The sequence below is a fragment of the Onychostruthus taczanowskii genome, unplaced genomic scaffold (assembly GCF_017590055.1).
Source record: "Onychostruthus taczanowskii isolate IOZ18803 unplaced genomic scaffold, ASM1759005v1 scaffold15, whole genome shotgun sequence".
Lineage (NCBI taxonomy): Eukaryota > Metazoa > Chordata > Aves > Passeriformes > Passeridae > Onychostruthus > Onychostruthus taczanowskii.
This window is the reverse complement of record NW_024498685.1, coordinates 1,373,079-1,385,401: the sequence shown is the minus strand read 5'-3', so window position 1 is coordinate 1,385,401 and position 12,323 is coordinate 1,373,079. Positions and strand designations below refer to the sequence as shown.

Genomic DNA, 12,323 nt, shown 5'->3' with positions numbered 1-12,323 from the left:
AAGGACAAGATGAGTAATGAGGGAGCCATCTCTTTTTTATAAATTTATCTTTAATCACCAATTTAGAAAGGCAGACTGAAAAATAAATTAAATAGAGCATGTTTTGTAAGTATAGCTAAGCATAAATGTCGCTTAAAAATTGACCTCACAGGCAACATTTGGTCACTTTTTGTCTCTCTTAAAAGAAAATATGTACAAAACTTGAGGTGTTTCTAGAAGATACTGTGAAGAGAGTTGGGAAGTCAGTGAAATGTAGCAAAAGGCAAGAAAAAACTATCCAATATTTAGAGCAAGAGTTTCATCTGGTGGTAGAACTAGTAAATTAGGCAATTAGATCCATCATGAAGCTTTTATTCTATTGTTGTTATAACTTAAGCCTGCCACCACAGTCTGTAAAGACACATAGAGCCTGAGCCCTGTCACAACTCCCTGTGCCACTCTTACTTTGCACTTCAGGTGTACTCCCTTCTCATTTCCTATGAGGCACAGAGCCCTTTTCCTGCTTTCTTCAAGTTGCCTTAGCTGTTCCTCACAGGCCTTTTAAATGCCTTTTCTTCCTTCTCCTAGTGCAGACAGTTGACCACTCTTCTTGGTTCTACTCTTTGTAGAGCAAGACATTCCACAGAATTAAGACTTTAGGCCTATAATTTTGTTTTCAGGGATGTTTCTGTTTTGTTTCCAGTATTCAGAATAAGACTCTTGAGCAAAAACAAAGGAAACAATACAATCATTCTTGAAAAGATGGAAGGACACCAGATAGGGAGCAGTTGTTTGAATGTAATGACATTCAAAACCCTTCTGTTGAACAGAACAAAGGCTCTCTTGTGCCTGCTTATCACTCCTTCAGTATTAGAGAAGCTCTGAGAAGTGCTGTCAAGAAAGTGGCATAAACTAACCCAAAATGCATATGAAACCCAACATGGGGAAGTTATATGTAGGTTTCTTTTCTCTTTCTCCTGAGTCCTTTTGATTATGCTTAGTTAGACACCCCTCACTAAAAATCCTGTAGAACACAATTTCTTTGTGGGTGGCAGGGCATTTTTTTTTTTTTTGCAAAAGTATAGGATTAAGAGTATTAATATCTTAGACTCCGCTTCTATTCAGTCGTCTGTCAAACTCCTGAAAGACTTCAGACAGCAATTTTAGTCTGTGCCATAGTTGAAACCCCTCAGAAGTGGGACTACAAGTCTGTCTCACAGCACGGTGACTCTAAATAAATTATGTAGGATTTCAGGACATCATCACGTATGAAAGCACTGCATATAATTGTTCTTTATTCAGTAATTCTGAAGGAAGCATGGAGTTGCTTTATTTGTTATGCTTCCTGTTAGTGAGACCTAATTTCTGGTCTGGGATTGAGTAGACAATCTCTCCATTCTTATATTTCTGTCAGTGGGTTGCTGTGTTGGTCTGTAAACCAAATTCTAGCACTCTGTAACACTGGTTTTCTATTCAGGCACTTTACTGTATATAGTCTTTAAAGGGTAATGGATGTCTCATAAAGTTCTTTGTTATTAATTAGTTTTACTACAGAACAGAACTGGTTTGCAATTGGATGCATTTATTGAAACTGGTGCTTCTCAGGAGGACATACGTGCAATAAGGAATTTAAAGTAGAATTAAGCTGACATTTAATTTTCAAATGCATGATGAATTAGACTTTGCTTGAACTCTCACCTTCTTGGGAAGAATGGGTACAGCTTGCTTTCAAGAAATCCTTTGTTGGTTAAATATGTTAGGTCTGTATTCAATGTTCTTTCACCATGTATTCTCTTGTGCTTTAATTTTAACAGTTTGCATTTTTAACATCTTTTATATTCAACCTGATGTTCAACTAGTCTCGTAACTGAAATCACCTTTTTAAACCAAGCTCTTGTCCTCCCTCTACAGGAGAATTTGCAGCGTTCAAGTAGCCACAGCACCATGGCAGCACCCACTCTGTTATTTAAGTCTTGTGTTCCTACAGTTTCTTAACATCAGAACCCCATTCTGCTCCGCAAAACCTAAAGTAATTTAGAAAAGATATCCATAGGCTTAAATTGGAGCAGAATGGAACCACCAGTCCAACACAATGGGAAAAAGTACCTTTTTGGGAACCAGAGTCCTCTGCTGCCAGTGTTTCTCCTTCAACACAAACCACCACGTGCATTCGGAGACCTGCAGTGGCTGCCTGTGCCGTTGGCATCACTCCCAGCAGAGAGGAGAGGGCGCTCATGGTGTGCCTGTGGTGCTCGGGCGCGAGGGGATGGAGCTGCTGCTGCTGACCTTAGGAGACTTGCTTTGGATGGGCTGCCGGCCGCCTTTCTCCCTCTAACAGCGTAACCATCAGAGGCTGAATGTCTGATGAGTGCTAATTTCAAAGAATCATTTTCCATTCTGATCCTTTTTTTTTTTCCTGGTGTACTTACTGATTTACGGACAACGCAGTATCCCCTTTTCGCTGTATTACAGTGTCAAACACCTCAATCTGTCTGTATTGCTGGGGTTTATTCCTTTAAAATTAAAAGTGTGGGGCAGTGGGAGCTGGAGATGTTATTCTGAAGGCAGAGAGGTTCATCTGAAGGAAAAGGGGATGCTGCCACACCTTTTTTTCAGATTTACTTTACCACTTCTTAAAAAGAACAAGCAACAACCACCACCTTAACCTTTTTCCTTTTCCAGTATTTCCTTGGTGTGTGCATACACAGCATCTTTTTGAAGGATTAGGTTGATCCTTCTTTTGTTGGTCCAGCAACAAACTGAAGTTTAAAAAAATGTAGCAAGATTGTCCTCTTTTATTTTTTTTGTATCACATGATACAATGTATTTATCAAAGATGCTACTGCAGCATCTAAAGTCTGTAGACATCCTGATACAGACTGTGAATGGTGTATGTACCTACTTTAAAAGTTTTATTTTAAACGAGGGTGCAGGTTAATGCCAGGTACCTTACCAATATGTAATGTTTTCATAAATGAGGAAAAAAGTTCTCAGGTTGAATTGAATTCAAATACAATCCCCCCCTAGAATTAGACATTCCAAAAATTATGTTTTGGTACTTTCAAGAGCTTTTTTTAAAGGATTTTTATCCTGTTAACTAAACGTCCTCTGATAAGTGTCTGTGTAAATGTGGAGCATCTTGTCCTAATGGCAAGTTGTTAGATCAAAACAAAACGGTACTTGCTGGATCCACGCTGACTACTCCTCCTCTCATTGCTTTCCTCCCTGTAATCTCTTCCCTTCTGCTTGTCTTTCCCTTCTGTACACTTTGCAAACTAGGACAAAGGTGGCGGTGTCTCCATTAGAGTGCTTTGTTTTCCTGTCCTCCAGTCCTGGTTTTCAAATGGTTAGTAGCTTTTTGAAAAGTTACCCAGTCAGGGAAAACAACAACTCCTAGAGTTCTGCACATCATTTACCTCTAGTAGAATATCTCGTGATGTGATCTGCTTGCAGAGTTCTCTGGTATGTGGTATTACCTGTAAATTGTTTGTACAAAGGCAAGGCAGACCACATGGGAAAGAAACTCAAGCTCAGACAGAAGTTTCCAGAATTTGATTCATATTAGCCCTGTGCCACTCCAGGTGAGGCAGGAGAACTGACCCCCCTCTAGCAGAGAGGTTCTTGCTGGGAGGAGGTGGGGAGTTTTTAACAAAATCATGACAAATAAATGAAGGAGTTAAATGTGTGTGAATGCGGTGTCCATGCTAAATGTGGATATACCGAGTGAGGGGGCTGTCCTTCCCTCCCTAGGGGAAGGGGACTGTTCCTGTCTGCAGAAGGTTGCTCCCAGATGAAGGGAGAAAAGCACATTGGAAGTAGAAGGTGTTTTTAATACCCTGGAATTTTGCTGTGTTGCTGGTAGTCTGTTACCTTTGTCAGTAAATATTTACTGGGGCTATAGGGACCTGACTGATCTGAAGTGGGAATTAAAACTGAAATACTGTGTATTCATATTAATTCCACAAACATTAGCAAGATAGCAATAGTGAATGACTTAATAGTCACTACAAGAATGAAGTGATTCATGTTGGTACATGAACAGAATTGATTTTGTGTATGGGACACATTTTAAAAACGAAGGAAAAAAAAAAAGCACAAATTTTTTTCTTGTCTGCTGTGGGTCTTCAGATGCTGTAAGGTTTTTACCTTAATGAGGTTGGCAGGAATTTAAACAGTAGCAATAGCCACTTTCCAGTGTGGAGAAGCTGATGCAGAGCAGTGGTAGCAGTTGGAGTGCTCCCTGGTGATCATCTGAGGCCCGTACCTGAGAGGTGGAGGGAGCCTGGGGCCATGGTGGCAGCAGGCAGGTGAGAGCATTTACCAGATACAGGCTCCCAGGGGGAAAGGAGTCCCTGCTTCCCCTTTCTCCCCATGATTGGCTCCAGCCCCTTTATGGGCTGTGGCCCTATTTGTACATGTCAGGGATACTGAGGTCAAGGTTCTCTCAAAAGAAGCTGTTAACAAAGCAAGTATGGACAGGTGGTTCAACACTCATTTGTTTCACAGAGCTTGTTAAAAGCTCTTGTTTCCTTCCATAAAGTCATGCTGGCAGAAAATTCTGTTAGGAACTTCATTCTATCTTTGCTTAAAAAGAACTTACTTTGGTGAAGATTCATTACCCATTAGTCTACAATATGCTTCTTGAGCCCATAGGAAAAGCACAAGGAAAATTGCTATCCTTGTCCATGCAAAGCACTTTATAAGTAACACATGATCTCTGGGGTTTTTTTTACTGGGGTTTGTTTGTTTGTAGTTTTGTTTTTCTTTTTTTATTTCTGGTTTTGGTTGTTTGTTTTTTTCCCTGAGGAATGTGCAAGTTATTTGGCTGCTGTTTAGAGAAGTCCTTTCAGGATGCATTTCTACTGGTTTTCTTGTTTGTTTCCCTCCAGATAGCTGTAGTAATGTGTGTTTGTCTGTAAGAGTTCCCAGGTAATGCTCATGCAAAACTTTGAAAGAAATGTAGTTTGTAAATAATTGGGATTATTTTTGGTTTTATCTTCAGGAATTTTTCTGGATGTCTTGCATGCCATCAGAACCAGTCTTAAAGATGCCCTGTAGATATTTAGAATATGGAGAATCAAGAATAGATGAGAAAGGAGTGCTCTCTGTAGCAGTGGGATGAAGGAAGTAAACTGAAATGACCAATACATTCATGCCTGTTACCCTAAATTCCTTAAGCTCCTTCGTGGTGTCCCAACCACGGGCACATGCCACAGTATGGAAATGTGAGTACATCCTTCATGTGCACATGTTGGGACAAACACCTAGAGAGTCATTCTGCTTCTTTTAGCTCTATAGTATCTTGTATTTCATAATCATTTGCAGAAGTACCAGTATCCAGTCCCAGCTATTCATGTCTCTATCAACCAGGCACAGACCTTCCCCTCTGCCTTTCCTTTTCCATAGAGGTGACAGAGGTCTGTTACCTGTTAAACCTTCCTGCTCAGTATGTGATTGTTTTCCCTGGCATATTTGCCAGAACTGCAGCATTGTGGTGGAACTCAAACCAAATGGCAGGTGGTGGAGCTCAAACCAAATGGCAGGGATATAGAGGCCAGGTTACTTTGAAAGTAATTGCTGTGTCAGTTAAGCCCTACATAGCCCCAGATACAATTAGCCCAGTCATTTTTTTTTTTTTCCTAAACTCATTAGAAAATTTCATTTCTAATCATTAGATTAATCCACTTCTGCTTTTTATGCTTACCCAAAATCAGCTTTTCTTGTACTTGAATACTCTAGCAGCTGATAATGATGCAGAATGTTTGAGAACAAATACAGTCATTTTACCGTGGTGTCTTAACATCACTTGGATTAGTATGTGCTCCTTGGAGGCAGAATTTGGCCTTTGTGACATAAAATGAGTGAAATTCTGATTGTTGATAAATACCATGTATTTACATAAATGCCCAGACTGGGGGAAAAGTACCCTGAAAATCACACATAAATAGTTTTTCTTCTGTGTTTGCCTGGGGGTGTAAATGTATCCAGCATTTTACAGAAGGCTGAGGGAAGACAGATCCCCAGATACCTCACAAACAAGTACAGATTGAAGCTTTGATATCTGCAGAGACTAAATTTAGGGAAGAAGCATGTAAACATTTCACGCTTCTGCAGCCTCTAGAATTCATTCCCTTCTTGACTGTGAGTGCAGCATTTGTAGCACCAACTCTTCATAGTACTGTAGACATGTCCTCTGTTGATAAAATGTATCACCAGTAGCACAGTGGGACAAGCAAAGCTTCTAGGTACAGTCAAGTTAAAAAGCAGTTGCATGAGTGGACTCTTAAGGCATCACTCTGAAGGTGCTGAGTGTTCTGGTTTTCTGTGATGCATGTTACGTAGAAGTTTATGAAACAAACTTTGTTTACTGCAGCCTTGTTACTGTGCATTTGCACTTGGTGTTTGTTTTGGCATGCATTTGAAAGGCCTGTCTTCACTGCTTCATTACTTCATACCAACTTCATGCCCACCATATGATGTTTAGCCAGGGCAAGTACTGAATTCTGCACCTGAGGTGGATAACCCTGGCTGTGTGTATAGACTGGGGGATGAGAGGCTGGAGAGCACAAAGGGACCTGGGGGTCCTGGTTGATGGCAAGCTGAACACAAGCCAGCAGTGCCCTGGCAGCCAGGAGGGCCAACCCTGTCCTGGGGGCATCAGGCACAGCATGGCCAGGTGGGCAAGGGAGGGGATTGTCCTGCTCTGCTCTGGGCTGGGACCTCGGCCTCACCTCGAGTGCTGGGGTGCCACAGTGTAAGAAATCTATTGCTATTAGACTATTACTAATGAACTATTAGAAAGTGTCCAGAGGAGGGCCATGAGGATGGTGGAGGGGAAGCCATATGAGGAGCAACTGAGGTCTCTTGGTGTGCTCAGCCTGCAGGAGACTGAGGGGAAACTCACTGCGGTTACTACTTCCTCATGAGGGGAAGAGGAGGGGCCGGCACTGATCCTTTTCTGTGGTGACCAATGACAGGACCCAAAGGAATGGCCTGAAGTTGCATCAGGGGATGTTTAGATGGAATATCAGGAAAAGATTCTTCATCCAGGAGGTGGTCAGACACTGGAACAGGCTGCTCAGGGCAGTGGTCACAGCACCAAACCTGACAGAGTTCAAGAAGCATTTGGACAATGCTCTCAGGCACATGGGGTGATTCTTTGGGTGTCCCGTGCAGGGCCAGGAGTTGGACTTCGATGATGTTGTGGGTCCCTTCCAACTCAGCATATTCTATGATGCTGTGATTCTTACCTTACAAATTATCAGAAGAGCAGAACCAGATTGTTAAAATGAAAAAGTTTGCATTTAAGTTTCAAGGATGCTGACACAGAAGCTACTAAGTCAGCACCATGACAGCAGTAACTATGAACCTGTGGAAGGAGGAAGCTTTAAAAGCTGCAGAATACATATTACACCAAGAGTGAATTCAGATGCAAACTTAACTTCTCTCTTTTTAGAAAAGAGTTACCAAGACCCTCTGTTCAATGGTTTACATAGGGATCCCCCAAAACAGTTTTTGTCGTTTGCCAAATGATCATGTGCCTTTGCAACCTTAAAAAGTACAACAGAATGTAAGCCGGGTGCTTTGTAACTAGAGCAGTGTCTTTGGTTTACATCTGCTGCAGTAGTTTTGTATATAGCTGTCCCTGTAGGTAGGCAGTTTGGAGTTGGTCAGCTCCTGTAAAGGAGCAAGGAGGGCAGAGAGCATTCCCCAAAATACCTGTTAGCATTTCAAAGCTAAGAACTGAAGGAAACCTAATTTAGTTACAGTAATCCTGCTGCTGGAAATCTGCTCTATCAACAAGCAGTGAGGTTCATTTAACTTAAAAACAAGCCCTCCTTCCCTTCCAAAGACACACAGCTCTTGTTAAAGAAAGCTCCAAAGAGGCCCGAAGCTACACTCTTATAGCACCGTGGAATGAGATGGTAGATGGAGAGTGAGAGCTAGATGAGGAGAAACTGGTGGTTAGCATTCATGTAATCAAGGTTCACATGTATCAGCCTATATAATTAGTTCCTTGTCCCAGGAAATGCAGTAAGTTTTGTTTCTGGATTGTCAGCAGGTTTCCTCACTGCTTCCCTGGGCCTCTTGCAGTTGCTGTTCAGTGCTCACATCCCATTTGCACGTGAACTGTGGGAAATGTAGGTGTCTTGTCAGCTGAGGGACAACCAGTAGGTGTGAATTTGATTTGTTCAGCTTTCAAACTGGTTACGTAGACTTCTAGCAGTACCTGCGTATCAGTGTCATATTTAACCTACTTGTCCATGAAGGACAAAATAATGTGTTTGGATATTAATGCTTTTTCAGATCTTTTCCTTTTCTTCCTTGGGGTAAGACTTTTGGCATAATTGTAACTGACAAAGTTGTCTAAATGCACAGTTCTTATGAGATATCAAACCAATTTTAATTTGGCTTTGTTCCTTTTAGAAAACAAAGTGTAAAAATGTTTTACTTATGTTCCAGGAACTATCTGGAATCTTTCTACCTACCCCAAATTCTGCACTAAAAGTACATGTGATGGTTTTTTTTTTTTTGGGGGGGGGGGGGGGGGGTGGCAGGGAGAGTTGGCTTTTAGGTTTGCAGGGGGAGTTGTGGGTTTTTTGGGTTTTGCTTTTGTTTTGATTTTTTTTTGTTTAGGAACTTCTAAACTACGTAGTATTTGCTTCATAGCATCCAGCAGCAGTGTGTTCAGCTCACCCAGCCTCCTCCAGAGCCAACAGTGGCTTGTCCAGTCATTTTGTCGAGTTTGTCATGTTTGCAGCAGTTGTGCTTTAGAATAAGCCTAGTGTGATATTTACTTTTGAGCAAGTAAACTACAAAAATAACTTTGTTTTCTTTTTTTATTGTTTATTTGGGTTTGGAAGATGGTCAGGTTTTGGTTTGGTAAGTGTCATTCTGTGTTGCATTTGTGTATTCACCCTTGTTGAAGAGAAAATCCATCGGTGTGTTTGAGAGTTCAGTGGAATATTAGGAGAAGAAAAGAAGCCCATCATCTGGGCATGGATGTTGGATTTAGGGGGAAAAATGGACCAAACTTGGGTGTTGGGTTATTTGGGGATGGTGGGGGGGCATAATTTAAAATAACTCTGTCTAAAATAAAGTGCAATAAATGTGCTTTTTTTATTCAAAGCTGTGAACCTTTAGAAAAAAAATACAAAAAAAGTCAACCAAAAAAAAAAAAAAAAAAAAGCACATCATTCTTTCATGAGCCTTGTGTCCTACCTGCCTCCCCTTCCTCTCCCTCTCCACACTTCTCAACTGACAGAAACCTGACAGTGGCCAACTTGCATGTGTTGGCAACCCAAATTAACATTGCTGTTCTGCTCTCATTGATGGGCTTGGGGAAAGTCCTGCCCCCTACTTCTCTTCCACTCTTGAAATCTTCTTGGGCTCCAGTACTGCCCTGTGCCTCTAGAGCAAGGTCTGTCACTACCTGGGATGCAGGAGCCAGCACATCTGCTCTGTGTCATCCTGACTCCAAATGCAGAGCTCCTCCTGGCCCTCCATTCTCCAGGTGGAACCCTCCTCCCCACCTCCCTGTGGGTGTATTGAAGGCTCTCCTGGGCTGGGCAGTGACATTGTTCTCAAGCAGTTGCAAAAGGAATCAGCCATCAGCTGCCTGATGGGATCCCCTTTCCTTGACCCAACACACACATGCAGGCTGGCCACTGTTGCCTTCTGTGACTCTGCCTTGTTTTGCAGGAGCAGGTGTAGGTGTGTGTAACCTGTCGTGCATTACTTGCACTTTCTTACTTGAGCACAGGCTGCTTTTCCTTGATCAGGAAAGGGGCACAGGTGTCCTGGGCTTCCCAGGAGAGCGCCATGCATTGAGCAGTGACAGAAGGGGTAGCACTCACTGGCTGGACTCTCTGGGGGAGTAAGAGAGGACTGGCTTGTTTAAAGTTTATAGATACCCAGATCTAAGTTTATAGATACCCAGATCTATATCCTTTAAACTTTATTATTTTTATATATAGTCAAGACAATGGCATTACCTCATAATACAGAGGCTTGATTATGAGAGGCAAAGTACACAGTAAGGAGAGGAAAGGGAAATTTATATACAGATTTGATTTCTTTTGTTTGTTTGTTCCTTAGTGCAATGAAATGTATGTCCCACCACTTTAAACTCTGTGCTAACACATTCCTTTCAGCTGTGTTCCCTTTTTTTTTTTTTTTTTTAATTGACCACCAGAGGTTTGCAAGGGGCTTATGACTGCAAAGTAGAAGGTCCAGTCTGGTTACTTAAAAAAAAAAAAACAACCCATTGTGTTAGTAGATTTCCATAGCTGCTTTTTAAAATCTACAATGGAGTAATTGTTTCTAAACTCGTATTTATTTTTTAATTCATAACAAAATGTTTATTTTTGGTTTCCTGTTAGGTAGGTCATGGCAACTCCCCTTTGTTCCTTCTCAAGTTTCCCCTGTAATTGCCAATACAACTTATTTTTCTTGTTTGTTCCTTCTCCCTTTACTTTTGTTGTCCCTTCATTTGTACTTTGGAGTTTTTCTCATGTAAATTTGTACAATGGGAAATATTGTCCAGTTTGGTTAGAGAGCATGGAGACTTAAAACATATTAAAATTTGATAGCTGAATTCAGATTGAAGAAAACTATTTCAGTGTAAAGTTATTTAAAGAACTCTGTATTATATGAAAGGCAAAAAGTTCTATGTACTTGATGTGAATATGAGAATACTGCTATAATAAAGATTGACTGCATGGAAAAGTCTGAAGGAGATTGTTTATTGTGTCATGCATGACTCCTCTCCACGAAGTTGGAGGGGTGCAACTCAGGTGGTTAAGGGGAGTGAAAAGGTTACTTTAGGATATAACTCTGAAAGGGGAGAAGAAAGAAAATAAAATCAAGGGACTCCTGCAGTGTAACCCCCCTCCCTTCATCTTCTTAAGCTGGATCACTGCCTCCTTCACTGCTGTGCTGAGCCCTAAGGCATTTTTACCTTTACTGTTCTGAACTTCTATATACCCAAGGGGAGTTTTCCTTCATCCTGGGAAAAGCCTGGCACCAACTGGTCTGGGTTCTCTTCTGGGTAAATTATCCTGCTTCTATGGCAATTTCCCCTCACCTCTTCATTGCTTATTTGGCAGGGCCTTTATTGAGAAGACTGTTACCTGCCATGCATCAGGGACCTTATTTCTTGGGGCAAGCACATTCTCTATCAAGCAGGCATTACAGAAGCTCATGTGTACTCAAGTACTACAACTTTAAAGCTGTCATGGTAATTTGCCAAGAATTCTACTTAAAATAGAAAAAAAATACAGTTCAGCTTAGACTTTGTTTACAGTTTTATTCACAAAAGGACCGAGGAGACAAAGATTTGGTTCCAGGGGCCTCAGTTAGTTCCAGAAACCTGAAAATAACAAAAGAAAAACCTGAGAACCTTTTCGCTCATCATTTTCCCACTATGCAGAGCAGAAGAAGGACTTCACTGCTGCCTTCAGCAGTAGATGAACCTTTGGTTTAGAGCTGTAATGCATGACCCAAGAGCTTAAAAAAGACTCAGTAATTAAAGAACTGGAAACAAAAGCCTCAAACGTTTAAGGGGACATCTGGACAGATGTCTCTAGAAACAGAGCATGTCTTCGAAGTTAGACAATGCTGGGTCTACACAACTGCATGAATAAAATAATTTAGAACCAGTACCAAGCTACAACTCCTAACAGAGTCAGTTGTTACAGTGCACACTTATATTGCCAAAGCTGGGCTACCTGGTCTCGGGCAGCCGTGTGTGAAGGCAGAGCAGTGCAGACACTGCCTCCTGTACCGCAGAGGCTGCGCAAGAAGGCAGTGTGTGGGCACGGCACAAACACCTGCTGGGAGCAGGGTCCCTGCAGCGGTACCAGCCGGCGGCACAGCCGGGCACGTTGCCCGGGGCTGCACCGCAGCCAGGGGCCGGCCGCGCTCAGGGCCGAGCGGGGAGAGGCGACGGGAGCCGTACCGGTGTGCTGCTATTCCTCATCGTCCGGAGGGATGCCGAGCTCCTCGTCAGTCCAGGCCGAAGCGTCGGGATACGGGAAGTGTCCCTGGGAGAGAGGCCCGTCAGAGCGCGGCCGGGGCCCGGCCCGCACCCCCCGCCCCCGGCCGCGGCGCCGGCCTCACCAGCACCATGTCCGAGTTATGCCAGAACTGCCAGAGGATCCAGAACCACATGAAGCCGCTGAGCATTTCGCCTTGAATCACCTGCGTCCGCGTCAGCTCCGGGAACTGCCGGTACCGCGGCGGGATGTGCACCCCGCCGCCCGCGCTGTAACACAGCACGGCCCCGCCTCACTCCGGGCCCCGCCGGCCCCGGCCCGCCCGCCAGCCAGCCCATCAGCCATCAG

General features: G+C 42.8%; 2 protein-coding genes across 3 annotated transcripts in view; one reads left to right on the top strand and one right to left on the bottom strand.

The window, feature by feature from the left end:
* BRAF (B-Raf proto-oncogene, serine/threonine kinase) overlaps nucleotides 1–10,696 on the top strand; it is an 83,413-nt gene extending 72,717 nt beyond the window's left edge. For both annotated transcript variants that reach the window (XM_041398469.1, XM_041398470.1), the window contains one exon: nucleotides 1,891–10,696. In XM_041398469.1, coding sequence (XP_041254403.1) covers nucleotides 1,891–1,913 — 23 coding nt within the window. In that variant the 3' untranslated portion in view covers nucleotides 1,914–10,696. The remainder of the gene's footprint in view (nucleotides 1–1,890) is intronic.
* Nucleotides 10,697–11,272: 576 nt separating this feature from the next.
* NDUFB2 (NADH:ubiquinone oxidoreductase subunit B2) overlaps nucleotides 11,273–12,323 on the bottom strand; it is a 1,225-nt gene continuing 174 nt past the window's right edge. Inside the window, exons 2-4 of the mRNA XM_041398611.1 lie at nucleotides 12,100–12,244; nucleotides 11,939–12,023; nucleotides 11,273–11,350 (exon numbers count right to left, since the gene is read on the bottom strand). Of these exons, the coding sequence (XP_041254545.1) occupies nucleotides 11,949–12,023; nucleotides 12,100–12,244 (220 nt within the window). The 3' untranslated portion in view covers nucleotides 11,273–11,350; nucleotides 11,939–11,948. The remainder of the gene's footprint in view (nucleotides 11,351–11,938; nucleotides 12,024–12,099; nucleotides 12,245–12,323) is intronic.